The sequence below is a fragment of the Lacerta agilis genome, chromosome 7 (assembly GCF_009819535.1).
Source record: "Lacerta agilis isolate rLacAgi1 chromosome 7, rLacAgi1.pri, whole genome shotgun sequence".
NCBI lineage: Eukaryota > Metazoa > Chordata > Lepidosauria > Squamata > Lacertidae > Lacerta > Lacerta agilis.
This window is the reverse complement of record NC_046318.1, coordinates 86,111,960-86,138,353: the sequence shown is the minus strand read 5'-3', so window position 1 is coordinate 86,138,353 and position 26,394 is coordinate 86,111,960. Positions and strand designations below refer to the sequence as shown.

Genomic DNA, 26,394 nt, shown 5'->3' with positions numbered 1-26,394 from the left:
AGGAGGGGGTCGCGTTACTGGGCCAACACCAATGAATGGATGAAAGAATGAATGGAGAAGCCCGCCCTTTTGTAGCCTCTGACCCCATTTTTTGCAGGGGATGTGGGACAAATGATCTGGACACCCCCAAGTTCTTCTCCTCCCGAGCCCACAATTACAGAACAACACAAGCAGACCAAGGATCAAGAAACCACCCAAGGGTGCTAGCTAAAAGGTAAGAAGGGAAACATCCCAGAGCTTTTGGCCCAAAAACTGCACCTACCCCCCCCACCTCCCAGACATCATGCCCAATTCCTGACACACCCACCTCCCCCCACCTGGCTTGGGCACTCACCCACCACCTCTGCCCTCACGCAGCTGCAGCTCACTTCCCCCAAAGCAGCTCCTGCCCCATAGCTCCCAGGCCTCCCCCACGTGGAGGGCATCTGACCTTCAGCAGGAGGGGCAGCAGAGGCCACCTGTGGCACTGCCCTGGCGGCAACCAGCTCCACATGCCCAGCAGGCTGCTCCTTCCGGCGGTACTCCTGGCGTGAGGCCTCCTGGGGCTTCGGGGGGCAGGCCAGCGGGCCTGGCACGGTCTGGGTGCGAGGCGGGCGCGGGGCGGGCCTTGCCATGGCCACGGGCCGGCGGACCCGCTGCAAGGTGGCGGGCACAATCTCTGGCGGCAGGCGCAGGTACTGGCGCAGGTGCACAATGCCCTCGTCCGTCAGGTACCAGTAGCAGTGGCGCCAGGCAAAGCTCTCACGCACCAGGCCGCGGGCATGCAGGGAGCCCATGGCCCGCTGGACTTGCAGGTGGGTGATACCCGGCAGCTGGGGGTGGTAGCTGTGGGGGCGCCGGTCCTTCTGGGCCACCATGACCCCATCGCGGAAGAGCAGCTCGTAGATGGAGCGCAGCTGGTCCAAGGGCATCAGCATGCCAGCCACCATGGCAGCGGCAGCAGAGGAGGCGGCCTAGCCTGGCTCTCCAAAGGGGCAGAAGAGTGTCTGTCTGGCCGGCTGGCTGCCTTCAACAGGAAGGAAGGAGGAAAGGATCCGACCGGCCTCCCTCCCCAGGAACCTCAGCCTGGCAAGCTCACAGAAGGCAGCTGAAGCTCCCTCCGAACTCCTCCTTCCTCCCCCAGCAGCTGAGAGCGGGAGGGGGAAGAGCACATGCCGGCTCACTCCACCACTACAACCTCTGCGCCTGCCTTGGAGCTCCCCCACCCACTGGGGGTGGGCACTGCCAGGCCTGACTCAGCAGGGGAGGGAGGGAGGGGAGCAGGGCTGGTCATGCGGAGCCCCAGGGAGCAGCTCTGAGCGCAAGCAGGAGCCGCCAGTGCTGTCATCAAAGTTTCCTTCAAGTTGGCAGCCAGAGGGGTGGGGTGGGGGCGCATTCCCTGCCCACAGGGCTCCCCCTGGCCAAGCGGAAAAACCACTCCAACCAGACGGGGCGGGGCGGGGCGGGGGGGGGAGGCCAGACTGGGAACAGAGGAGGGCAGCTGCGGTGGCAGAAGTGGGGGAAGAACAGCTGGGACTCCTTCTGCCCCATGGTGGACACTTCCTGACTGAGAAAGGCAGGGTGGCCAGAGAATGCACAGCCCAGCAGGGTTAACCCATCACACACGGGGCACCCAAGTAGGCAGAAGAGATCCTTGCCAACATGCTCCCCAATTCCCAGGAGTGAAAACTGAGGCACAGGAAAGCTCAACCAATGGGGGGGGAGAGAGAGTTATGCACTGTTTGTTTGATCATTTTTCAAAAAATCTCAAAGTGGTTTATGGATAGAATAAAACAATGACGTTATCAAGTAGCAACTTCTAAAACATTCAAAAACAGATTGAAAACATACACCAACATTCTATGTATCTGGGGACGTTTGCTGAAACAAGAATGGTTTTAGCAGGCACCGAAAAGACTATAGTGAAGGTGCCTGTCTGATGTCAATAGGCAGGGAGTTCCAAAGTGCATATGATGTCATGTTAAATGATCAGTTTCTTACGAATGTGGAATTGGCATCACCTGTAGCAGTGCCAGTTCTCCTGATTCAAGTGATCAAGTGGGCATATATGGAGTTAAGGTGGTATTACAGGTAAATTGGCCCCAAGCTGTTAGTAACACTTTGAACCTAGCCAGGTGGCAAATCACCTATAATATTACCTATAATCTCACTAGAGCTGGGCAAAAAGGCTTTGCCCCTCAGCTGCCCACTCTCCTCACTCCCCTGGGGCTATTTCTGGTACAAGACATGGAAGCTATTTCTATGACTGAATGAGGCTTGCAATGCCCTCCCCCCTGCCTCCAATTATAGCATCAGGTCCACCAGGATGTATCAGGCCCTCCCCAACACACACACTAACTGCACCCCCTCCCCAATTCAAAGCCTGCCTGGCTCCTTCTGTTCCTCATGAGCCACCTCAGCACCCAACTCCCTCTCCTTGTTGACAAGCTAGAACATGTGCAGAGGAGGGGGACCAAGATGATCAAGGGGCTGGAAACCAAACCTGATGAGGAATGGTTGAAGGAGCTGGGTCTTTTTAGCCTGGAGAGACGACTGAGAGGCGACATGAGAGCCATCTTCAAATATCTCAAGGGCTGTCACATGGAAGAGGGAACATGCTTGTTTTCTCCTGCTCTGGATGGTAGGACTCGAAACTATGGCTTCAAGTGACAAGAAAGGAGATTCCTACTAAACATTAGGAAGAACTTTCTGACAGTAAGAGCTGTTCGTCACTGGACCGGTCACCCTGCAGATGTTGGGGATTATTCTTCCTTGGAGGTTTTTAAGCAGAGGTTGGATGGCCAATTGTCATAGACATAGCTTTAGCTGGGATTCCTGCATTTCAGGGGGTTGAACAAGATGACTCTTGGGGATCCCTTCCAACTCTACAGTTCTAAGATTTCTCCGCAGGGGGCCCAGAGGATCTCCCCCTAGATCAGTGTTTTTCAACCACTGTTCCGTGGCACACTAGTGTGCCGCGAGATGTTGCCTGGTGTGCCGTGGGAAAAATTAAAAAATTCAAGATAATTACTTTATATATAGTCAATATAGGCACAGAGTTAAATTTTTTAACATTTTCTAATGGTGGTGTGCCTCGTGATTTTTTTCATGAAACAAGTGTGCCTTTGCCCAAAAAAGGTTGAAAAACACTGCCCTAGATAGTCCTTCCCCCCAAGAGCTCAGGGTGATAAGTGCAGGCGGCGGAGCTCATGTCGCCCTCCCCCTTCCTTGTGCCCCCTCACTTTCCCAAGGACTCCAGGAATAAACCTTAGAGCCATCTGCACTTCAAGGATTAACCTGGGAACAAAGCCCCCCACCCAGAAACAGGACCTGCCACCCAGCAAGTGAGCTTTGCTTGGAACTGCGTGAAAAATGAAAGGCAGCCCAGCTCTGTTTCAGGCGGGAGGCTGGGCTGGATTTGCCCAGGGCCACACCTGGCGTCCAGGGCACACCTTAGATCTCATCTCCACACAGACACACTCAACACACAGACGCACACATCCTTCTCAATGCCAACGCAGGGCTGGTGCAACCCCCCAACACAGGTTCCCAGCCCATCCCTCCATCCAGTTGGCACCCATTCCCCCCCCCCCCACATCACTGGGTGAGGATGGTATGACACCAGGAAAAGCCAGCTCCTTTCCCAGGCTCTCCTGCCCTGCCCCCCCAACCAGGGCAGGTTCCTGAGCTACCAGCCAAGGTCAATATTTGTCCAGGATTTGCCTCTGGCTGCTGCGCTTCCCCCAAGACACACGGAAGGAACCCCACCCAAGGCATGCAAAGCAGGTGCTGACTGCCCTCTGGTGATGAGAGAGAACCTACTGCAGACATCCTCGCCCTCATCAGGGGACGAGGGAAAGCACTCTGCATATGCTCAGGGGGCACACCCATGTTTTCAACGCAAGCGCTGCAGTGCTGTCTTCTGGCTCTGGGGCCGAGTCCTGCAGCTCTCTTGCCTTTTGGCCCCAGGAGCTTGAGACAGGGCACAGGGCTGGGGGGGGCAGGGTGTAAAGGGAGTAAGAACCCAGATCTGGTCTGTAAGGAGCCTCCCTCTCCCTCTTCCTGCTTCTCAGCAGCCCTGGAGAGAATCATCAGCCTGACTGGGTGGAGGGCTGCAAAGCTCCCTTGGATAAGGAGTGCTGCTGCTCCCCCCCCACACACACACACACCCCAGAGCTTACCTGCCCCCCAGCAGGAGATGCCTGTTATTCGGTGTCCACACCTGCACCCAGAGCGGCCCCCTATACTCCAAATGGGAACCCCAGAGAAACAGGCAAGAGGCAGCAGCGGCAGCCAGGCCTCAACCAGAGCAGTGCCAGTGCCCTCCCGGAGGGGGCGCCAGCAGCTCAGACTGGGCAGACAAAGAGCCTCCTGCCATCAGCCCCCAACCCCTTTGGCCTCTGGCCCAGAAGCCAGGCAGGAAACAGGCTGCATTGTTCCAAGGAGCTAATCATTAGCCAGAAACGTCTTGGGGGGCTGGCCAGGGAGCAGCAGGGGCTGGCCAGGGAGCGCCTGAGAAAGGGAGGGAGAGAACCTGGGAAGAATCCGCCAAAGTCCAAGGGGCCAGGGAGGGGGGCACCAAGGAAGCAGAAGCAGACACCCATGGGGTGCTTCCAACTCCCTGCCCCACCTGAGCCACACATGCAGAGACTCAAACCCAGGGGGAGGAGCCACACCAGCCAGAGCCAACTGGGAACCTGCTCTGGGCAGGAGGAAATGGCTCCAGCAAGTGAGCCAAGCAGCAGGAGGCCAAGTGAATTATCACTGTAGAGTTGGAAGGGACCCCAGGGGTCATCTAGTCCAACTCTCTGCAGCGAAGGACTCACTACTAAATTATGGTGGAAGCTTCCTTATGGCGGTTCATTTATTCATTTAAAATCATGCACGCATCCTGCAGAGCAGGGTACAGTCAGACACCAGCAGATATTATGGCAGAAGAGAGCCAGACTGAAGAGCAGCTCACATAACTGGCACCCAGTCAGGCAAGGAGCCTCAGCCAGGCCCAAGAGAAAGACAAACAGGATTTCTCAATGAAAACATGGACTGACCCATCTGCAGCAGAAGATTCCAGGCGAGGGGGGCTTGCTTGAGAAGGGAAAGGTCTAAGGCAAAGGGGTGGTGAGAATGCACTTGGGATACTGCTTGCCCCACCCAGAATCAGAAAAAAATGGTGCCAGGAAAATGGTGTAACCCCCCCCCCCAGGGTGCACCCTGAACACCCCCTCCTGTGGGGCCTCCTGAGGTATGCATAGAGGATTAGGAAAAGGATCAGAGGCTCTGAGGAACTTGGCCCCACACCACCAACACCCAGGCCCCAAGAAGGGCGGCCTTCTCCCCCCCCCCCAGCACCTCCCCTGAGAAACATGTTGCACCTCCTCCTACCATTGCTGGGGAGCGCTTAGGAAAGGGCAGCTGTGAAAGTGGGGAGCAGGGAAGAAGCACAGGCAGGGAGAAAGGGGAGAGAAGTTCCTCCCTCTCTCATCATAAGACTTGAACACGTGGGCCCCTGTCGTAAACAAAATCTGCCCTTGGTAGGAGAAAATAACAGAGGCCAACCAGAGAATATTGAGAAGCAAAGCAGCTAGAAAGCCTGATCTTTATTAAAGCTGTTGCAACAGGGTGCTCCCCTCACACACAGAAGTTTGGAGGAGGACCCAGAACAAAGGTGTGCCTGCCCTTATCTATAGTCATTTTGAAATTCCCTGCCCTGGAGCTCAAGACCACCCCTCCATACATCATACATACACCACAGAAGGGGTGTAACCCAAGACCCCCCCCCCCAGATACATCATACCTACATCACAGAAAAGGCGGTCTACAATAGAAATTTTAATGTTGTTGTTTTTCCTGTCTGCCAGGTAATCTGATAATGCCTTATCGGAAACAAAATAAAAATTAAAAAATTCCTTCCAGTAGCAATAAGCAGATACCAGGTACCAGTACTGTTTCCTCTGACTATCCAATACAGTGGACGCTCAGGTTGCGAAAGTGATCCGTGTGAGAGGCACGTTTGCAACCCACAACAATGTGTGTGCATGCGTGGGTTGTGATTTGATGCATCTGCGCAAAGAGTGATTTAGCGCTTTTGTGCATGCGTGAGCGCCGAAACCCAGAAGTAACCTGTTCCGGTACTTCCAGGTTCGGCGAGGTGCGCAACCCAAAAATGTGCAACCTGAAGCGGCCGTAACCCAAGGTATGACTGTACAGAAAACTGTAGAAACTTCAAAAAAATTCCAAAATTCAACGGTTTGACGGATATCCTTGGTTCCAAGGGCTAATGACTCCTCTGGAAGAGGGGAATCCAGGGCTCCCCCTGACTCCATAATCCCTTATGGATAAGGCCACATATTCCTTCCCACTCCACAAGGTGAAGAGGTAAAAGGTTAAAAGGTGTCGGAAACGGGGTTATTGACAGGGTGGGTGACGAGCTCATGTTTCTACGGGCCAAACACTCCTACTTTGTGACATATTTCTGATGTATTGATGATGCTGTTGAAAAACGTATTATGGGAAATGGGGAGAGGTCTTAAAAGTTCACACAACCCCATGTTTGGGGTTCCTACTCTTTGTTGCAACAAATGAAGGTCAGGTCTACTGACCACTGATTTGCTTCTTTAGCTTGGCTGGAGACTCCTTCTTTTGCTGACCAGAGGGACTCACAGGGAGTGGCACCCTGACAAGCTGGGCAGCAAAGTAAATCCACAACCAAGGATTTTTCTTTTATCTCAACTTTTTGTTGTCTGAAATTCAGATTGTGGGATAAAATATAACTGATAGAATTCTACAGGATGTGGTATTAGTGTGTGAAAACAGCCAAGATCCAGGGATCCCCAGACAGGCAGCTCTAGATGGGGGAGAAGTCAGGCTCCCCCATGTTCCCCAACTGCCCTGCAAAGCACTCCCCCTCCTCCAGTGATGGGGGGGGGGGCAAGAGGCAGCAAGGCATCTGCTCAGAGAGGTCCTGGGGATCGCTGGTTTCACAGGCTTCCTCCACCGACAGGCGCAGCTCCCACCCCCACCCCTCTCAACACACACCAAAATATGTCACTGCTGCAGCTGCAGGAAAGCGCAGCGTCAGCAAAGCTCAGTGGCTGAAACCAAGTCAGCCAGTGACAGGCAGGCGCCCGGATCTCTGCCTCCAGCCAGTCCCGCCTGCCAGGGAGACACACGGACGGACGCACACACAAGTCAAAGCGCCACTGGACATCAGGCCATGGCAACCACAAGCAGCTCTCCAACAATTTGCACCCAGGATTCAGAGGAGGAGCCAACTGTGCAGTTTATGAAAACTGAAATCAAACCCCCAAAGGAGCTTGGTGGGGGGCAAATTAACACAGATATGCCACGGGGGGGTGGACCCCCCCAAAAAATATGCTTTGTTCTCTCAAACCAAATCATCACGCCTGGTGCTGTTTGGAGTGCAGTTCAGGGGGAAGGACAGGCAGAGCATAAGGTCAAATGCCACCCCACCCCCCAGCTTCTCTGCTCCCTGAAGGCCCCTTGAAGAGCACAGGTGTGGGGTGTCCTGAGAGGGAGATGGGGCACCAGAGATGTCATGGGGCCTCTTGGAGCACCCACTGTCCTCCCCACAGGTTGAGCCTCGCAGCTTAGTGCAGAGGGAGACATCTCCTCCTCCTTCTCTTCTGCCCCACACCATGGGGGAAAGTCTCTGCAGAAGATGGGCAGGATAGAGGCTCTGACCCCCCTCCTTACCCCAACCACCATCACTGCCCAAAGTGGGGCTGCCCAGGGATCTCCGCTCTGAGCCAGGGAACAAAGAGGTGGCTGTTTGCAAGGGGAGACTGGCAGGCTGTGCCAAGCAAGGAGGGCCTGGAGGGGGCAGGGGCCGGATTAATAATCAGGCCGGGGAGGAGGGGCAGTTTGTTCTCATGGTAAATCAGGCAGGCTGGCACAAAGGCACCTCTGCAGTGCCTTGGCAGCCCAAGTGGCACACACGCAAACCATGGGCACCCTGGCAATGTACACGGGATCTGCCAAACTGGGCCCCTCCCAGCCCACTCTGCAAGGCACAAGCCCCCGCCTGATCCCGAGAGACCAAGGGCAGCCCGAGGGTGCCCACCTCTGTGCTGCACAGCAGCACAGCCCCCAGGCAGCCCTTCCCTCCTACAAGCAGGCCAAGGCAGACTGCAATGCCCCCCAACTGTTCCCAATGGGGCTGCTCTGTAGTAAAACCAGTCTAACTGGGCAGAAGGTGCCTCCTCTGAATATGGAAGATCCATCAAAGCTGGGAAGATGGTGAAGGGCACTGACTTAGGGGCATGTTTGACTGCCACTTGCTGCATTGGGGAGAGAGGGGATGTGCCATGTTGCTGTGCCTATTCTTACTATTTTTATATTATTGAATCATAGAATTGTAGAGTTGGAAGGGTCCCCAGGGGTCATCAAGCCCAACCCCCTGCAATGCAGGAATTATATATAAAATGTATGTTGTGAGCTGCCCTGAGGTGTGTGGATGACAGGCAGTATACAAATTTAATAACTAAATAGAAGAGCCTCACTATGGACTAGTGTGCCACAAAGGCTGCCAGGATTCAGTGAGCACTACTCAGGGCTGGGTGTCCTCCTGAACTCTCACCTGAGCCTCCCACCCACAAGGCACCCTGGAAGATGCCTCTCCCCCCCCCACTGCTCTCCCTGGATTTCGTCCTCAGCTGCCAACACTGCCCCCCCCCCGCCACCCCCAGGGCCTGGGCTGGTGTGTTGCTGTTAAACGAAGTCTCAAGCAGAGCCAGGCCCCCCACTACACACACCCCATGGCATTTCAGGGGCTGTGGGGCAGAAGGCAATGTGTCTAGGGCAGGCCCTAGTTGGGGAGGGGACTCAGCTCAAGCAACAGCAGCTCAGGGCAGGCACCTCGACTCTCACCTCACCCACTCTCGACAGGCCCAGGGGAGGGAGTTCCCCACCCCACCCTGACCCCATCAACCAGCAGAGGAAACAAGCTGGGTGCCCCCCTGCCACCTCCTCTGCCACCTGAAAACGGAATAATAGAATAGAATCATAGAGTTGGGAGGGACCACAAGGATCACCTAGTCCAGCTTCCTGTGCAAGGCAGGAATCTTTCATCCAACGTGGGACTTGAACTCATGGCCCTGAGATTAAGAGTCTCAGGCTCTGCCAATTGAGCTGTCTCTCATAGCTTACTCATTGCAGGAGCCAACTCCTGGGGCAGAGGGGACCAGCACCTAAAGTTGATGACACTGCCATTCAAATGGGTGTGTGCACCACATATTGTGATCGATTAGATGGGACAGGGCTTATCTGCTCCCCCCCCCCCCCACAATATTTTATTCAAGTTGGAATCCAGCCAGTTGCTACGCCAGGGACCCTGGCACCCCACCAGATATGAAGAGTCTTCTCTGGAGCCACGTCTCACCTGAGTGGCACAGTGGCAAGATAGCCCCACTGACGCTTTGCAGGATCAGACCCATGTGGGGACATCTAGCCCAGGTGGCTGGACACAATCAGGGCAGAAGGCAGCATCCGGCAGAGGGGGATAAACTGCCCCAGAACCCCTGGAGCAGAGACTCCGCACAACCACCAGGCGGGTGGCTCTCTGCTGACTCTTCTTCCTGTGTGTACTTTGCAAAGCTCCACTCCGAGGTGAAGGGTTGGATCCAACCCTCGCCTGGAGATCACTGTGCCTCTCAGCTGCTCCCCTACCCAAAGCAAACACTCCAGCCTGGCCTTCACAGCTCTCTGCACATGGCCTTGTGCCTCTTATCTTGCCACCCTTTTGCAGATTCCCCAACACAGGTTTCGCTGCCTGCAGGTCTCCGATGCAATCAGACAGCTCAGTCCGCTCTCCCTTACTGCCCCTGATTTGGGGGGGGGGGCAGATACCACCCCCGCCCTCTTTTCCTTTCTTCCTCTACCCCTCCCCCGCAGCTCATGCTTCCAGAAAACCCCTCGGCCTCCTGTGACAGAAAGGAAGGCTGAGAAACTCAGCAGAGCAACGCCTTCACTCCCTTCCTGCCCCATGTCGAGTTTCAGACTGTAGGCTCCTTGGGGCAGAGATCTGCTTCCTGCAAAGCCACAAGCGGAGGGGATATTTCCCAGCCCCACCGGGAGACGCTGTCGGGGACTGGGCGGAGGGGCTGGCCGCGAGACCTGCTGCAGGAGCGACTCCCCACCCAGAATCCAGGGCGTCTCTAACCTGAATGCAACCCTACGAAAAGGGTTCCCCGCGCCAAGCTCCAGCTGAGCAGCGGCGGCGGCGGCCGAGGAAACTCGACCAGGGGCTTCCCTCCGAACGGGGGGCTGGGGGAGGCCCGGAGTCGCAACCCAGCCCGCACCGGAAGGGCGGCAGCCCCACAGAGAGCGGAGGAGCCGCGGGGTTCCCGGGAGCGAGCTGGGCGGGGAAAGAGTCAAAGGTCATCGCCGGTGGCCGGAGCCCCGAAGGCCTCCCGGATCCATCTCGAGGGCGCCCCCGCTGCACCGAGCGCCCCTCGACGGGACGAGCCCCCGGAGGGGAGGTGCTGCGCCGCAGCCGAGGGATGGGGGGCGGCGGCCTGCCCCACCCAGGCGCGCGCCCCGGACCCCTCCGTCCCGCTGCAGTCCTAGCAGGGACCGCCCCGCTTCTGGCCCGCCCTGCGCCCTCTCTCCCGCAGCGCAGCGCAGGCAAGCGGCCGTCGGTCGGGTACCTTTGAGCGAGCTGATCTCGTGCTGGATGGAGCGCGCCGAGTCCATGGCGGCGGCGCTGTCGGGGCGTCCTGCTCGGCGGGCGCTGGTCGGGGCTCTGTCGGCGGAGGGGGCCGGGCCCACCGGCGGCGTGGCAGCCAATCAGCGTGCGGGGCTCCGCCGGTCCCGTCCAGCAGCGAGCGGGAAGCCGCGCGGTCCTGCCGCGGCCACTGCGGCACTTTTGAGGGGGGGGGAGGCGCGTCGCGCAGGTCCCGCCCCCGCGGCCAGCGATGCCAGCCCCGCCCCTCGCCCCGCACGTGCGCCCCGGCTGCACTCAGCCGATCCTCACCTCTACACACACTTTAGTGACACCCTCCCCAAATAAACCCAAGTCCGCGGCAGCCGGACGCAGCTTTTGCAAAGAACCGCGGCCTCGAGACTTGGAGGCCTTGAGCGGCGGCTGCAGCAACCCAGATTGGGGGGGGGGGGGAGGCTGCAGCACCAGGCGTCCTTGGCAAGGCAAGAGCGGCTCCGCTGCAGCACACCAGCGGGGGCTCCTTCTGCCAAAGCCCCTCCCTCCGTGGGACGCAGGTAGAGTGCGCCTCGACAGGGAACTTTCACGTGCTGGCACGTCTAAGCGCTGCCTCACCTAGTGCTGGGGTGAAGAATAAATGGCACAAGAAGGGCAAGTCGTAAACCCTGCAGACCGCGGGGGGGGGGGCGCCTCACACATCCAAAATATGTTGCTCCCAGACTTGGGGAGTGCTTGGGGAGCCTTCAATGTGGGTTCCGCAGGGCTCAATCCTATCCCCCATGTTCTTTAACATCAATATGAAACCGCTGGGTAGGGTTATCCAGAGGTTCGGAGCATGTTGTGAGCAGGATGCTGGTGACACTCAGCTCTATTTCTCCTTTACATCTGCAGGTGAGGCAGTGGAAGTGCTGGACCACTGTCTTGCCTCGGTAATGGGCTGGATGAGAGCCAACAAACTGAGGCTCAATCCAGATAAGACGGAGGCACTGTTAGTGGGTGGTTCCCTAGAACAAATGGGTGGGAAGTCGCCTGCTCTTGATGGGGTTACGCTTCCCCTGAAGAAGCAGTTTCGTAGCTTGGGGGTACTCCTGGATCCTTTGCTGTCGCTCAAGGCTCAGGTGGCCTCAGTGGCCTGGAGTGCACCCCAACAGCTTCGGCTGGTGGCCCAGCTACACCCCTATCTGGACAGGGATAGCCTAACTACTGTTGTCTAAACTCTGGTAACCTCAAGGTTAGATTACTGCAATGCGTTATACGTAGGGCTGCCCCTGAAGACGGTTTGGAAACTTCAGCTGGTGCAAAATTCAGCGGCCAGGTTGCTCACTGGAGCAAGACGGTTTGAGCATATTACACCTGGTCCAACTGGCTACCAATTAGTTTCCGAGCCCAATTCAATAATGAAGGGCAGTAATAATAATAATAATAATAATAATAATAATAATAATAATAATAATAGAAGTAGAGCACAGCATGAGAGGGGTGTGTCCTGCACCCTCCAGAAGGGGTAGGGTGAGGCCCACGGCTGGCACAGGAACACCAAGTCAACAGACAGCTGGGGCTATTGGACCCTGGGAGGGAGGGAGGTAGGATCCTGACCCTGCAAAGCACTCCTGTTTCTCCCGCTGCTGCTTGACGGGAGGCAGCTCTAACAGGCTGTTGGAAGAACTCTGCTGGATCAGGGCCATGGCCCACCTCACCCAACATCTGGCTTCCACAGAAGGCACCCAGATGCTTGTGGGAAACCAGGGAGCAGAACATGAGCCCAAGAGCTCCCTCCTCTCCCGTGGGATCCAGCAATGGATCTCAGAAGCATCTCTGCCTCCAACGGTGGAGGCAGAGGGGAGCCATCATGGCTGGTAGCCAAGAGCCTCCTTTTCCATGAATCTGTCTATGCCTTGTCCACAGGGAGGACGAGGGTGGAGGACTGAAGTCACGGGTACCGGAAGCGTGGCCTTCGTGATCAAGAGGAGTGTGGCAGAGGTCAAGTGGAATCTCTCTCTCCCTGCCCCCCATCTATGCAGGTCATAGAGTTGGAAGGGACCCCGTGGGTCATCCAGTCCAACCCCCTGCAATGCAGGAATCTCAGCTAAAGCATCCCTGACAGAGGGCCAGCCAACCTCTGCTTGAAAACCTCCAAGGAAGGAGATCTTCTGAGGGAGTCCATTCCGCTGTCAAACAGCTCTTACTGTCAATAAAGTTCTTCCTGGTCTTCAGTCGGAATGTCCTTTCTTGCAACTTGAAGCCATTGTCTGCCCCCACATCACTCTGCACATCCCACCGTCAGCCTGGTGCCAGGGGATGCCCAGTGGGCACAGAGGTGGCCTGGGCTCTTCATGGCAGAAACGCCAGCTGAGATGTGCATGCCCCAAAATTAAAAAAAATAAAACTAGCTCCTGCCTCTGTGTCAAATGTGCAGAATTCCTGGTTACACTGTGGGGCTTGGGAATGGAAATGGGGGAGGGGGGCAGAGGAAGTGACTCAGCACCAGCAGCTGTGCTTCCCATGCCAGCAGCAGCCAGCACAGGGTCATAGAGGGCACTTTTGGTGTGGTTTCACAACGCAAAGCAACAGCCCACAAGCCTAGGGGGACAGGCAGCAGGCAGCACCTGGTGTGCCGATGTTCCCAGCTCCACAAGGTTGCTATTTGTGTAAAAGGAAAAGGGGGAGAGCACAAGGCCTGGCGCCAACCCCAACCGCAGGTGGCAAAGCAGCCTCCAGCCTCAGATCTCCTCCCCTGAGCCAGAGTGGTTCATCCCCAGCCCTGGAACCGGAGATCTGCAACTAGCAGCTTCTCCCACCCCAGCCCCATTTAGAGGCCCAGGGGGACCCAGACTTGGGGTGAGGTGCCCCTCATGTTGCAAATGAAGGCCTGCCTGAGTGATGAGGTTCTGAGGAAATAAGAAAACGTTTCTTTACGCTACAGGGGCTGCGAGAACTCTAACTGCCAAAACTGGGGGGGAAAGAAATGATACCGACAAAAAAAGAATGGCAAGATAAATTATTGGATTATATAGGATTGGCTAGTATTTAGGGGTCAGCCCAAACAAAAATTTCAAAAAGATTGGGGGAAATATAGAGATTACCTTAAAAAGCAGTGCCCTCAGATTAATACTTGGACTTGTTTTGATTAACCTCTGCAAATAAATTATAGTGTAAAAGCTAAAAATGGGAAGAAAAAGGGGTAAAAATGAAATAAGGAAGAAACAGTGTGATGAGGTTCTGTGGAACTTCCGCATTCAGAGGCAATCTACCTTCTGGCCAGCAGCTGCTGAGACCATCAACAGAAGAGAGCTAACAAAGAATGTCCTATTTTGGGTGAAGGTGCAAGGCAAGAAGACTCCAGGGTGTCCAGGGCAGGCTGAACGGGGGGGGGGGGGAGGCACCACCCAAGATCGGGGCTCCCTCCACACCTCTCAGAGCATGAAATGATAGGAATGAAATTTCACAGGGATCCCCCCCCCCAATGGCCTGCTGTGGCCACCCAGGGACTGCAGTCCAAGCACCCCAGAACCATCTAGGACAGGCTTCCTCAAACACGGCCCTCCAGATGATTTTGGCCTACAACTCCCATGATCCCTAGCTAGCAGGACCAGGGATCAGGGTTGATGGGAATTGTAGTCTCAAAACATCTGGAGGGCTGAGTTTGAGGAAGCCTGAATTCTAGGAGGCAGCAGGGGGAATCTCAGAACTAGGTTCTGCAAGATCACACCCTCCAGAACTTGCTTGCAGGAGGAGATGGCCAGAGAGCCCCCTGGACTGTTTTGCCAGCCACTGGGTCCCAGGCTGCTCTGTACCAGCCCCAAGGTAGAGGGGGGAGGCAGAACATACACCGAGTTGGCTCTGATCTTTTAATACTTCAGAAACTGTACAGAATGCAACAGAAGTGGCAATCTGAAGCAGGCAGCTCAGAAGTATCAGCTCCTTCTGGCGTCTCTCCTGGAGGAAAGGAAAGGAACGAGGCTGGGAGTCCTGCCTGGGACGCAGAGAAGGCTGCTCAGTCATGCCTCTTGGAAGGGAGAGGAACCTATAGGGCCCTCCTCCCTAGAAAACTCTGGTCACCTTTCTGTCCACTATCAGAGAACATAAGGAGAGCCTGCTGGATCAGGCCAATGGCCCATCTAGTCCTGTTCTCACAGTGGCCAACTAGATGCCCCAATGGGAGACTCCCAAGCAGGACTCTCCCCTCCTGTGTCTTCCAGCAACTGGGGTTTGGAAGCACTGCTGCCTCCCCATGGGGCCCATTGTGTAACACGACCCACAGAACCAGTTACAGGTGGGTAGCCGTGTTGGTCTGCCATAGTCAAAACAAAATCAAAAATTCTTTCCAGTAGCACCTTAGAGACCAACTGAGTTTGTTCTTGGTATGAGCTTTCGTGTGTATCTGAAGAAGTGTGCATGCACACGAAAGCTCATACCAAGAACAAACTCAGTTGGTCTCTAAGGTGCTACTGGAAAGAATTTTTGATTTTGTTACGACCCACAGAAAGCAGAGTCTGCACCGGGAGCAGATCCCCCAGGATCTGGGGGCTTCCTGAAAACCCCTGCTTTCTATTTATTCTTTCTATGGTCGGTTTCTAGTCCTTATGGCAGAGCAGACAGCTTTAAAATGTGTGGGAAGTTGTAACTCTTGAAACCCCAGAAACTGGAGCAGGAGGAGGAGGAGGAGGGAAGCTGACTAAGGTCCCCTGGGGTCTGGCAATATGGGCATGAGTGAGACACTGCCGCCTGCCTCCTTGCAAGACCTGTGCTGACTCGCTCTCCACGCTTCTCAGTCCAAGGCGGGGGGGGGGGAGTTTCTTTTCTTTCAAACTGGCGACTTCTGCAAGCCAAGCCAAGCCTGGGATGAGGCTCCAGCGTGTCTCCTTCTCCCTCACCAGCATTAGCAGAAGCAGAATTTTGCAAGCAGTAGAAAAGGGCAGAATAAATTATGCCTCCCCCTCAGAACCCATTTGGGGAATTTCATTGAATAAAGGTGAAAGGAATGCCTAATGAACACGGTGGGAGACAAGGCAGCGGCACAGAATTTGAGGGGTTACTTTGAGCCTAGGAACCCCCCTGCTTGGATCAGGCTGAAGGGAGCACCCCTGAATCAGCACCTCCTTCCTACAGGGGCCAAGCAGACGCCTCTTCTGGAAGCCCACAAGGAAGCAGCACCTGAGGGCACCAGCCGTGCTCTCCTGCCCTGTCCTTTCCAACAAACGGGCATTCAGAAGCATTCCCTCCTCCAACTGTGGAGCAGAACCATCAGAGTCAGGAGCAGTGCTATTTTTCTAGAAAAAGAGGTGCCAGAACTCATCTTGAACGCCTCCCTTGTTCTCCTACAATGGCAATGGTGCCCACCGGAGCAATGCCAGAACCAAGTTCTGGTGAGTTCCAGCTTTTAAAAAGCCCTGGTCAGGAGGCACTGAGAGCCTCCATGAATTTCTCCAATCCTTTTTTAAAACCAACCTGAGTTTGTGTCCATCACTACATCTTGTGGGAGGGAGTTCCACAGTTTAACCATGCACTGCATGCAGAGCTTACTTTCTGCTTCACTGCATGGCCCCGTTGGGTTCTAATATTATCCAAGAGAGGGAGAGAAGCTTCTTCCTATCTGCTTTCTCCACAGCTTGCATAATTTTAATGCACCCCCATTCTTTATTCACCGTTTTTCTAAACAAAAAAGGCCCAAAGCTTTCCTCCTAGGTGAGTTGCTCCAGCCACCTTTTGGTCAATTTGGCAGCCCTGGTCTGAGCCTTTTCCAGCTCTGTGGGCTCCCTTTTAAGGCAAGGCAAGCAGAACTGCCCATGGCGCTCCAAGTTGGGCCACAGATCTGCATAAAGGGATGTTGATTCTGTGCAGCCAGCAGAGCTCCCACTGAGCCCGCCCACACACACACACACACACACACACACACACCCCGCAACACACTCCATTGCTCCTGGGCCAGGCGCCCTCCTCCAAGCAGGCAGAGGAAGGTGCAGGGGGGCACCCAGAGGTCTGGGCCCCCTGCATGGCCACTTGGCTGGGGCAGGGCAGAGCTGCCTGGCTCCATCTCTCAGCTTGCAGCAATGGGGGGGGGGTGTTTACCATTTGGAGGAACTCCACAGCCCATGCTCTATCCTTGCCCACCCCCCACGTGAGTCTGAACCAGCAGGAACATAAAGGGGGTCCCCCTAGGCAGAGTACCCTGTCCTTTGTACCATGCAGCTGCTACAGGAATGGCCACCAGGCCACTTGCCAGAATCGGCCACAGCAGCAATTCCAGCCGCACTGCAGCCTTGCAGGGCCATAAATCCTGGTGCACCAGCAAGGAGGATGAGTCTCGCCAGCCAGCCAGCCAGCCAGCCAGCCCTCTGGCATCTCCTGAGTCTTGTGCTTGGGGGCCTGGCTCTCGCTAGTATCTCCACGTTCCTGCATTGCTCCTCACCCCACCCACTGGCCTTTCCACGCCATCTCTGAACAGGGCCAGTGACCCTCAGCTGCCGCCGCCCCCTCCTCCACCACAAGACAGGCAGGAGCTACACTGGCCCCCAGGCAGGCACAGGTAGCTGCTCCTCCTGCTCCAGCAGGTGCTCTCCCCAGGCCAGAAGGAGCAAGGCAGGGATGGGCCGCGTGACTCACAGAAGCCCCAGCTGAGTGCAGCAGACGGCCAGGATTGGAACGCCCTCATACAAATCTATGGCGGGACCATATTTGGAATATAGTGGGTGCAGTATTTTGTTCGCCTCACCTCAAAATGGATATTGCAGAGTGGGCAAAGGTTCAGAAAAGGGTCACTGAAATGATGGGGGGGGAGGGACGGAGCAACTCTCCTCTGAAGAAAAGCTGCAGAATTGGGGACTGTTTACTTTAGAAAAAAGGCAAGTTAGAGGCAGCAAGAGAGAATTTTATAAGAGGATGCATGACCTGGAGAAAACAGAAAGAGAGAAGTTTGTCTCCTTCTCCCACGTGACACCAATTAAGTCCTTCTTCACACAGTGCAGTTAACCTGTGGAACTCCCTCCCACAGGAGGCAGTGATGGCACCAACCTGGATGGCTTTCAAAGAGGATTGGATAGATTCATGGAGGAGGGTGGGGCTTGTTATCAGTGGCTTTTAGCCAGGATGGCTGTGTTTGCCCTCACTGCTGAAAAGCCGCAGGAGGGGAGAGTGTCCTTGGGCTTGAATTCTGCCTGTGGATTCCCACAGGCAATTGTTTGGCCTCTGTCAGGGCTTCTGCTGCAGCATGTTCTGGGGAGGCAGAGGATGCTAAGCCACCCCCCCCCCTCATGTTCCCCACCCACAGGAAAGCATACCTGGCTCATTTATCAGATGTTCAGACCACCTTTTATCCCATAGTATCCCAGGGCAGCGTTCAAAAAGCAAAGTCAAACCAGACCACATAAGTAGCTGGCATCTGTCTGTCTCAGGAGACAACGGAAGAGTGTGCCTTAGGGGTGAATTCAACCGTTGGCAAGTTCAGCGCCTGCTTCTGCACTGTGCAAAAACTAATTAAAACCAGGACACACCACCAGCACCAGAACAAGTAAATAGTAGCAGACATGTTGTTTTTAAAATGCCCAGATCTAGGCTGACAGGTCTTCCATAAACATCTGCATGAAACCATCCAGGTTTTGACACTCTGGCCTTTAGGAGCCCAGCCCCCCACCCATGCTGGACTCTGGAAATATTACTGCAGGGCCTCCCCACACCCTCCCAAACTCTCGCTTGTAGGAACTGCCTTGCATGCAAAGAAACAGGTGACACAGCTCTGGTTACGCCTGCAAAGGGAGGGGCATGGCAATTGCGGGGAGGGGGTTGTGGAAGAATTTCTCAAGAAGCAACAGACACTCAGCAGTTCCCCCCCCCCCACCTCAAAAGTGAGCTCTGCAGCTACCAGCAACACCCCTTTGAAACACTCAGTGCAATGGCCCACATTGGTCAATACAGCCTCCTTACTTTAATCTTGGAACAACAACACATAACAGGGGTAGACCTAGGCTGGCATCACCCACAAGTTGCTGCCAGATTGGCGGGGGGGGGGGGATGGCAGGGAAGATACAACTCCCAAATGGAGAAGAGGCTGGTGGGGACTGAACTTTCCCTGCCACTTTCAAGTCACGCTTCCTGCATTGCTAGGGGTTGGACTAGATGACCCTCGGGATTATTTTCAACTCTGCAAGTCTAGGATTCCACCTGGTGGGAGGAACATGCGCAGACAGCTGTTGTCTCGTGGCCACAGAGCCACAACGCAAGGCCACACACGCTTCTGCCTTGCACAAGATGGGGAGGCAGCAGGGCTTCTCCACCTAGTCCTACCTGGAAATGTGCCGCCCCGCCCCCTGAAATCATAGTGGGGGCAGCAGCCAGTGGCTGAAGCAAGCCACACTCAGCTCTTCAGGGGGCTAAGAGAGCCTGGACTCCCAAGGTGGTTTGGGGGGAAGCCAGAGCCGTGCAGGGACTGGAGGAGAGGAAGCCTGGTTCAGCTGCAGGGACAGGGACCAGGCAGCAGAGGCCCAGCCGTCTCTCACAAAGGCACCCCAAAGCCAGAGTGGGCTAGAGCAGCCTCTGCCCACCTGGCACCTTCCTGAGTCTTTGGACCAACCACAAACCCCACCAGCTGAACAGGTTGAGAGTGAGGGGAATCGTAGCCCAAAGCCTCTGAAAGGCACCAGGTGGGGGAAGACTGGGCAGCAGTGCCAGGCCAAGGGGACCCAGGGTCCGCTCCCCACTCAGCATCATCCAGGAGGTCATAGAACTGTGGCGTTGGAAGGCCCCGCCCCCAGGGTCATCCATTCCGTGAATCCCTGACAGGTGGCTGTCCAACCTCTGCTTAGAAACCTCAAAGGAAGGGGGAGAGTTCCACTTTCAAATAGCTCTCACAGTCAGAAAGTTCTTCCTTAATGTTCCTACTCTGCCATACTGACTGCTGCGAGGATTTAAAAAAGGGGGGAAAGGAAACTGCAATGGAATAAATAAACTGCAGATTTCACGGGTTCCCAAATGAGCCCCCAATTCCCAGCCCTGAGAGCTGAACTGGCCACAGCCCCGCCCACCTGCTGTCAGTCAGGAAAAGGGGAGGGCAGACTGCCTGTCCTTTGAAGGGCAGCTGAGAAGCATGGAGGCAGCTCCATGGGACTCCTGGGGGGGGACAGGGTACCCCCACTCCCTGCCCCTGCCCATCATCCCTGATAGAAATCAAGGAAGACTCTGGCAACAAGGGCAGTCTATCCAGGTGGGGGGGGGATGCAGAGGAAGGTGGGCCAGAGTAAAGGGAGGAGGGCCCCCAGGAAGCTGTTAAATAGCTCCCAGGTCACTCTCCCACCACAAGCAGACAATTATCTCCCTTTGAGAGGGGACACACTCCCCCCCCCCCAGCAACCGCTGCCCAGCATCCTGTCCAGGGGAACCACTGCCCACCCCAGGATTCACATGTTCTGCAATCAGAAAATGTCTGGAAATTGGTGGAGGGGGGCCAATGCCAAAGACTGACAGAGAAGCTGCTCTCCGGGGTAATAAATAAATCAGTGCAGGCAGAGTGCCTTTGCCTAAGTGGCCACAACCAGCCTGAGCTGAAAGGGGAGGGGTTCAGGTCAAAGGGCAACAGCATCCCCCCTCCCCAAAGTGGGAGCTTATGTGAAGAGATGTGCATTGGGAATTGAGCATAGAGCATCTCCAGTTAAAAGGGTTGCTGCTTTCTCAGCTCTCAGGGGGCCAAAAAATGTGCCCTGGCTAGTTTGACGCCCACAAGGTGTTGTCCTTGGCCCAGGAAGGCAGAGCAGGTGAGGGGGGGGCTCTCCTCCCCAGCTCTGCTCAGTCACTGGCAGAACCCAGGAGGGGGAGGCAAAGGAAGCGGCCCCAGGCGAAGTCCACCCATTGCTCCATCTGGTTCAGTATTGTCCCCACTAACTGGCAGCAGCTTTCCAGGATTTCAGATTTTGTGCATAAAACTTCCAAGGAGAGAAGGGGGCGAGGGTGGCACCTAGAGTGAGCCCCCATCCTTGGCACACACAGCCCAGCACCTGCTCCCCAAGGGGCAACCCTGGTCCGCTTTTCCCTGTCAATGCACAGCACCTTGTGGGATGTGGGGCCCTTCCTCAGGACTCCGCCCCACACCCTGCCAACTTCTGCACCCCACACAGAACAGCCCCAGACCCCAAAGCCTCGCCCCTTAATCGACAGCAACTGCAGAGGGAGGGAGGCAGGCAGACCCTCAGCGCAGCTTCTCCTCGGAGGGACGGAACTTGGAGCGACCCGGTCAGTTGCAGCTTCTGCTTCCAATATGGTCCATTTTTATTCCCTTTTCGCTTCACCAAAAGCAAAACCTTCCCGCAAACAGAAGCGAGCCTGCCCTGCTGTTCTAAATAGCAACGCGCTTCTCGCGTTTTATCCGATTTAAAAGGACAGGAAAGCGGAATATCGACATGTTAATTGATTTTACTAATTGGCCCTGCGGCCCCAAAGCCTGCCTTGCCCACTTCAGCGCGCGGGGGATTTCTCTGCTAACGGAGCGCATTAATGGAGCCCCGAAGGGAAAGGGCGGCAGGGCGGCGGCAGCGCCTGAGCCGGGGCTCGGCCAGGACCCTTCCTCTCCCGCGTCGCCCCAGCAGCGCCCCGGGGTCTCGCCTGCCTGCCTGCCTGTCCGGCTCCCCTTCGTGCGCCAAGCACCCAAAGACGGCGCGGCCTCACTCCTCGGCGTCCGGGGCTGCGCAACAGGTCCGGCCCGACGCAAACTTATGCCCTATTAAGGGAAGGCGGCCGCGCGCAGCGCCCATCCGACGCCGGCGAGGCAGGCACCGGGAGCTCCCTGGGCCGCCCGCCCGCCCGCCCGCCCGCGCCACGTGGGGCGCACCACCCGCCGCCGGGCCGCCTGCCTACCTTTGTATTTCTCGCGCACGTCCTCGTAGGCTTGGATGAAGTCCTTCTCCTCGGGGTTGGGGGGCAGCAGGCTGAGGTTGAAAGTGGCCATGGCGCGGGGCGGACTGGCTGGGGAGGGGGCCGCGCCCGGCCTGCCTGCCTGCCTGCCTCTCCGGGGGCGGGGAAGGCGCGACGAGGAGGGAGGCGGCCCGGCCGGGGAGCCAAGCCCTGCAAGGACATTCCAGCTGCCTGCCGGGCCCGACCCTTTAAAGGCACAGCCGCCCACGCCGACCAACCCCGGCCGGGGCGGAGGAGCGACGGGGCGGGCCGGCCGGACTGACTGCGGAGCACCTGCCACCTCTGACCTCGGGGCCAGGCCTTCGGAAGGCGGCGACACAGGGAGACTTCCAGACTCCTCGGAAAAGCCTAGCCCAAGAGGGACGGGGGAGGCCACGGGGAGATCCCAGCTACCCTGGTCTCCTGTCCACCCGGTGCCCTCGGGGGTCTCTTCCGGGAAGCCCCCCCCAACCCCGGAGAGGCCCCAGTAGGGCCTGAGCACAACTGCCGCTGCTCTCCCCACCTGCAGCTCCCAACAGCTGGCCCTCGGACAGTGAAGGGAGGCAGTGGCCATTGTGGCTAGTCGCCTGCAATAACTTGGTCCTCCAGGAATTTGCCTCGTTCCCTTTTAAAGCCTCAGCCATGCCACCTCTAGCGGGAGAGCGTTCCATAGGGCGCAGGGTCAGGCCAAAAGGGCCCATCTAGTCCAGCATCCTATTTTCACAGTGGCGCTAAATCAACAAGCAGCACCAGAGAGCAAGGGCCCCCCCCTCTTCCTCCTCCTGGCTACATCCACAGCCCTTGGTCTCCTCCATGAATGTGTCAAAACCTCTTTCTAAGGCATCCAGATGGGTGGCCTCTCCATCACTGCCACCAGAGGTGGGGGGGTGGGGTGGCCCTGCCTTGTTTCTTCCTTCTGTGGCTTGTATGGGGCGGGTCTGTGCCAGGGGGACCCTGAAACCCCAAAGAGCAGAAGGTAGAAGGGGACCCAGACCTAAAGACTCTCTGACTGGCTGCAGAAGGGTTTCCAGGGCAAGAGTCCTCCTATGGATTTCTCCTCCATGTCCCCCACAAGTCTCCCCCCCCCCCAGTTCTGCCTGAGCCTCTGGCCCAGTCATCTTCTTCTCTTGGTAGCATGAGTGTAACTCGAGCGGGTTGGGCAGGCAGGCTCCCCCTCCCACAAAGCCCAGCAGAACAGACAGAGGCAGAGAGACGGGGCCATGTGTTGTTTTATTGCGCCAGCCCGCCTGCCCCACCCCCTGCAAGCTATGAGGCCAACAGGTATTTATAAAGCACCCTCTCTGACTCCAACAGGTTCCAGGGATTTTTCCAGCAGAGTTCTTTCTCTCCCACCCCCCCACCCCACCCCACTCCGCAATGGCCAATTATCCCTCGTCTTCCCCCAGCTGGCACATGTGCCCCACCACTGACGTCAGCGGCAACAAAATAGCCCCATGGCTGCACCAAAAGTCCTGGGAAGAGTCCACGGATGGGGGGGGGAGTGAGAACCCCAGTGGGATTATTTGTGCTGCAGAACTCAGAGTGCCCCAGAAGTATGCGCTATGAAGTCAATGTGCCCTCTTAGGGAATGACAATTGCCTCGTGTTCCTAAGCCTGCAGGACAGAGCACCTTGGCACCGGAAAGTGCGGCCAGGGAGCCAGCGGGTTTGGGGCAAAGCAGGGGGCACAATTCAGCTGGGGAGGAGGGCCACCCAGGGCATTAATTGAGGCAGGACTCGGAGGACCAGCTGGCATAGGCAGGGCTGCCCACCCACTCATCCTGCTCCCCACCTGGGTTTGCGTTTGGGGGTCCTCCTCACCCAGTTTGCCAAGGTCTCCTGTATGATGGGGAGAGAGGAAAGGTCAAAAGTTGGGCTTGCTCCTGCCGGTGTTGAGGGCCAGCCTGAGCCCCCTGCTCCAGCCCCAGAAGTCATGCTCATACTTCTCAAGCAGCCCACGGAGGGAAGGAGTTGGCCCCCTGGCAGTGTGCCAGGAGCTGCTGTGACTCACCCCTGGGGCAGAAGGGAGTGGTGTCAGGTGGACTCTGTGCAGGCTGTGGCCATACCAGGCTGATCACTGGCCTTTGACGGGAGCAGGCGTGCCAGGGAACTCCCCTGGGGTGCCCCGCCTGGGTTACCCAATGCAGCGCCACAGAGGGCACCTCTTGGTACGTTCCATCTGGAGGGGCCAAGAGGGAGCCCCTGCCGCTGGTCTGAGCCAGCTGCTGGTGGCCTGAGGACAGCCAGCAAATGGGTTGCTTAGGCCAGGGAAGACCCCATAAAAGCTCCTTGCCAGCCGCCAACTGCTTGGCTCGGCTGCTCCTGCTGTGAACAAGCAAAGGCAACCTGGCCGGCCCTTTGGAAGCAGCCCCAGCAAGAACTGAAAGAGGCACCTCTGGGCTGGAGGGAACCCAAAGGCCATCCAATCCAGCCCCTCCCCACCCCCATTCCCAAGACAGAAGATTCAGAAGAGAGAAGAGGAAGGACTTCTGCATGCAGTGCAGAGTTAAACTGTGGAACTCCCTCCCACAGGAGGCTACCAGCCTAGATGGATTTATAAGAGGATTAGACAAATTCGTGGCAAAGGGGGCCATGGAGGGCTCCCAGGAAGGTTTCCCACAGGCCTCTGGACGACCACTGTGAGAACAGGAGGCTGGGCTAGATGGGCCATTAGCCTGATCCAGCAGGCTCTTGTCATGTTCACATGATCCTTTTTACGCACAAGAACCGGCCTGGGGGGGGGTGTGCCAGCGCCTTAATGCAGGGTGACAGCTAGAGGTAATTCAGGGCGCACCCTCTTTCTTACCTATCGTGAAGTCAGGCTAGGCTCAGGGTGTTGGGGTCACCATCCGTGGTCCCTCCTAACCAGCAAAGGGGGACACACACACACAAACAGCACCCCAGAGGCCTCTGCCCAGATGACTCATGCTAGTAAGCCAGGCCGCGTGCCAGATTCCTTTTCCAAGCATTGTCGCTTCCCAGCTCTTCCCAGTGTCCCTTGTGGGTTAACCCCGTGGGAGCTGAGCTGCATCCCACACATCCAACCATCACGAGAACGAACGGCAACTTAGTTCACAGAAAAACCTAGTTACGACTAAGGCAAAGGAGAGTCCACATTCTCCTAAGGGTGTGTTGACTCTTATGTTTGCAGGAAGCGCACCCCAAGGGCAGAATTGGACCACGACATTTCCCTGGACCTTGGTAGGAAGGAGCTCCATGTGGCAGAATTCACACACACACACCTCCCTCAGAGGAAAGAGGCTCAAAAGTGCTTAATGGTGCCTGGATCGTTGCCCTCTAGTTTTCATGCCCCCAGCTTGGGATGAGAAGAAAAAGGAGCTCTCTTTGGTTGCCAGGATACGTCCTTCCATGGGAAGAGCAGCTGCCTTCTGAGAGCTGAGGGGCCTCCTGACATCGCATTCCCCCCTTCACCGGATTCCTAGAGCCAGGGGCAAACATTTCAGCCACAAGGTCACAAACTCTGCTTTGCCAGGCTAGCCTGGATCCCCGCTGGGAAGAGGAGGAGGAGAGCAGGGACTTGGGTCCACTTCCACGCTGGCTGTGCCTGTCAGGAAACTCTGGACTCCACAGGCCAGCGATCAAAGGGCTCCTAGGTATGAATAATGACCCCCACCTGCATTCCAGAGCAGGGATCGCCTGCCTCTGAACCTTTGGCAGGAGGAGGAAGGGAGGAGATGCAAACTTGCCAGACAAGAGGGCTTTGCAGGCAGTGATCTAGGGGTCAAGCACATTCCTCTTCCAGGACGGGAATCCCACAGCCCTTCCAGCTCCTCTTGGAATCACAGAATTGTTGAGTTGGAAGGAATGCCAGGGGTCATCTAGTCCAACCCGCAGCAATGCAAGAACCACAGTTAAAGTGTCCCTGACAGGGGCAGGGGCTTGGTCGGTCCCTTAAACATCCTTCCCCACCAGGTGCATTTTGCCCCACCTTCTTTGGGGCACTCCTATTCCTGGTGACAGGTCTTCTTGCAGACAGGGCAGCATTTCACAATACAGCCAGGTGTCGAGCTGAGGGGCTGCACCTGGGCGATCCAAAGTCCCTTCATTTCCCTGAAAACAGGGCTGGGCCTTTCAGGGCTGCTCCTTCACCACCCCAGGGATGGCTGGAGGGAGGAAACTGGCTCTCTTGCTTGGTAATCAGCCTCTACTCATAGTGCAAGAGCAGGATGATGCCCCTCCAAGCTGGCCCCCAGCCTCTGCCCAAGATTGCTTAAGGCAGGTGAGTGACCTGTGGGGGGGGGAAGGGCAAAGTGTCTGTCCAGGGAGGGTGATGTCATCTCCCCAGGTGGGTGCTATTGATCCTCTGCACACCAAAGAAATAAGCTTTTCAGGGAGAGAAACCCACTAAACAAGCCCAGCAAAGAGGGAGGCCACACCTCTGTCCAGGCGAAGGGTTAAGCAGCCACAGCCCTGGGACAGCAGCTACCCAAAATAAACACAACTGAGGCTTTTGAGTCCTCCGGAATCCCCCCCCCCCCTCAGGCTGGATGGAAGCAAAGCAGGAGTATCTCAGAATGGCAGAGTTGGAAGGGATCCTCAAGGGTCATCTAGTCCAGCCCCCTGCAATGCAGGAATCGCAGTTGAATAATCCCTGACAGATGGCCACCCAACCTCTGCCAGAAAAACCTCCAAGGAAGGAGAGTCCACCGCCTTCATTGCTGAGCAGCTCTCATTCACCAGGAGCAGAGAGAGAGTCGCCCACAGCTTCCTCTCTTGAGCTGCCCCAGGGGAGTTTAAGAAGGTCCCCTGGGACTCAGATGTTTCTCAAATCTGGGGGACCATAGCAAGTCCGTTGCAGAATAGGAGGCATCTCCCAAGCTCCCCATGGCCTGCCTGCCAGAACTG

The 26,394-nt window shown here is 56.5% G+C and overlaps 1 protein-coding gene across 11 annotated transcripts in view; it reads right to left on the bottom strand.

Moving 5' to 3' along the window:
• PLEC (plectin) overlaps positions 1-26,394 on the bottom strand; it is a 112,199-nt gene that overhangs the window by 58,644 nt on the left and 27,161 nt on the right. For 2 of the 11 annotated variants that reach the window (XM_033156001.1, XM_033156003.1), the window contains exon 1: positions 21,494-21,641. The exons of 6 other annotated variants lie outside the window; for them this stretch is intronic. In XM_033156001.1, the coding sequence (XP_033011892.1) occupies positions 21,494-21,584 (91 nt within the window). In that variant the 5' untranslated portion in view covers positions 21,585-21,641. Of the gene's footprint in view, positions 1-458; positions 945-10,643; positions 10,702-21,493; positions 21,642-26,394 lie in introns of those variants that run through there. 3 more of the 11 variants (XM_033156007.1, XM_033156008.1, XM_033156012.1) reach the window with 2 other exon arrangements.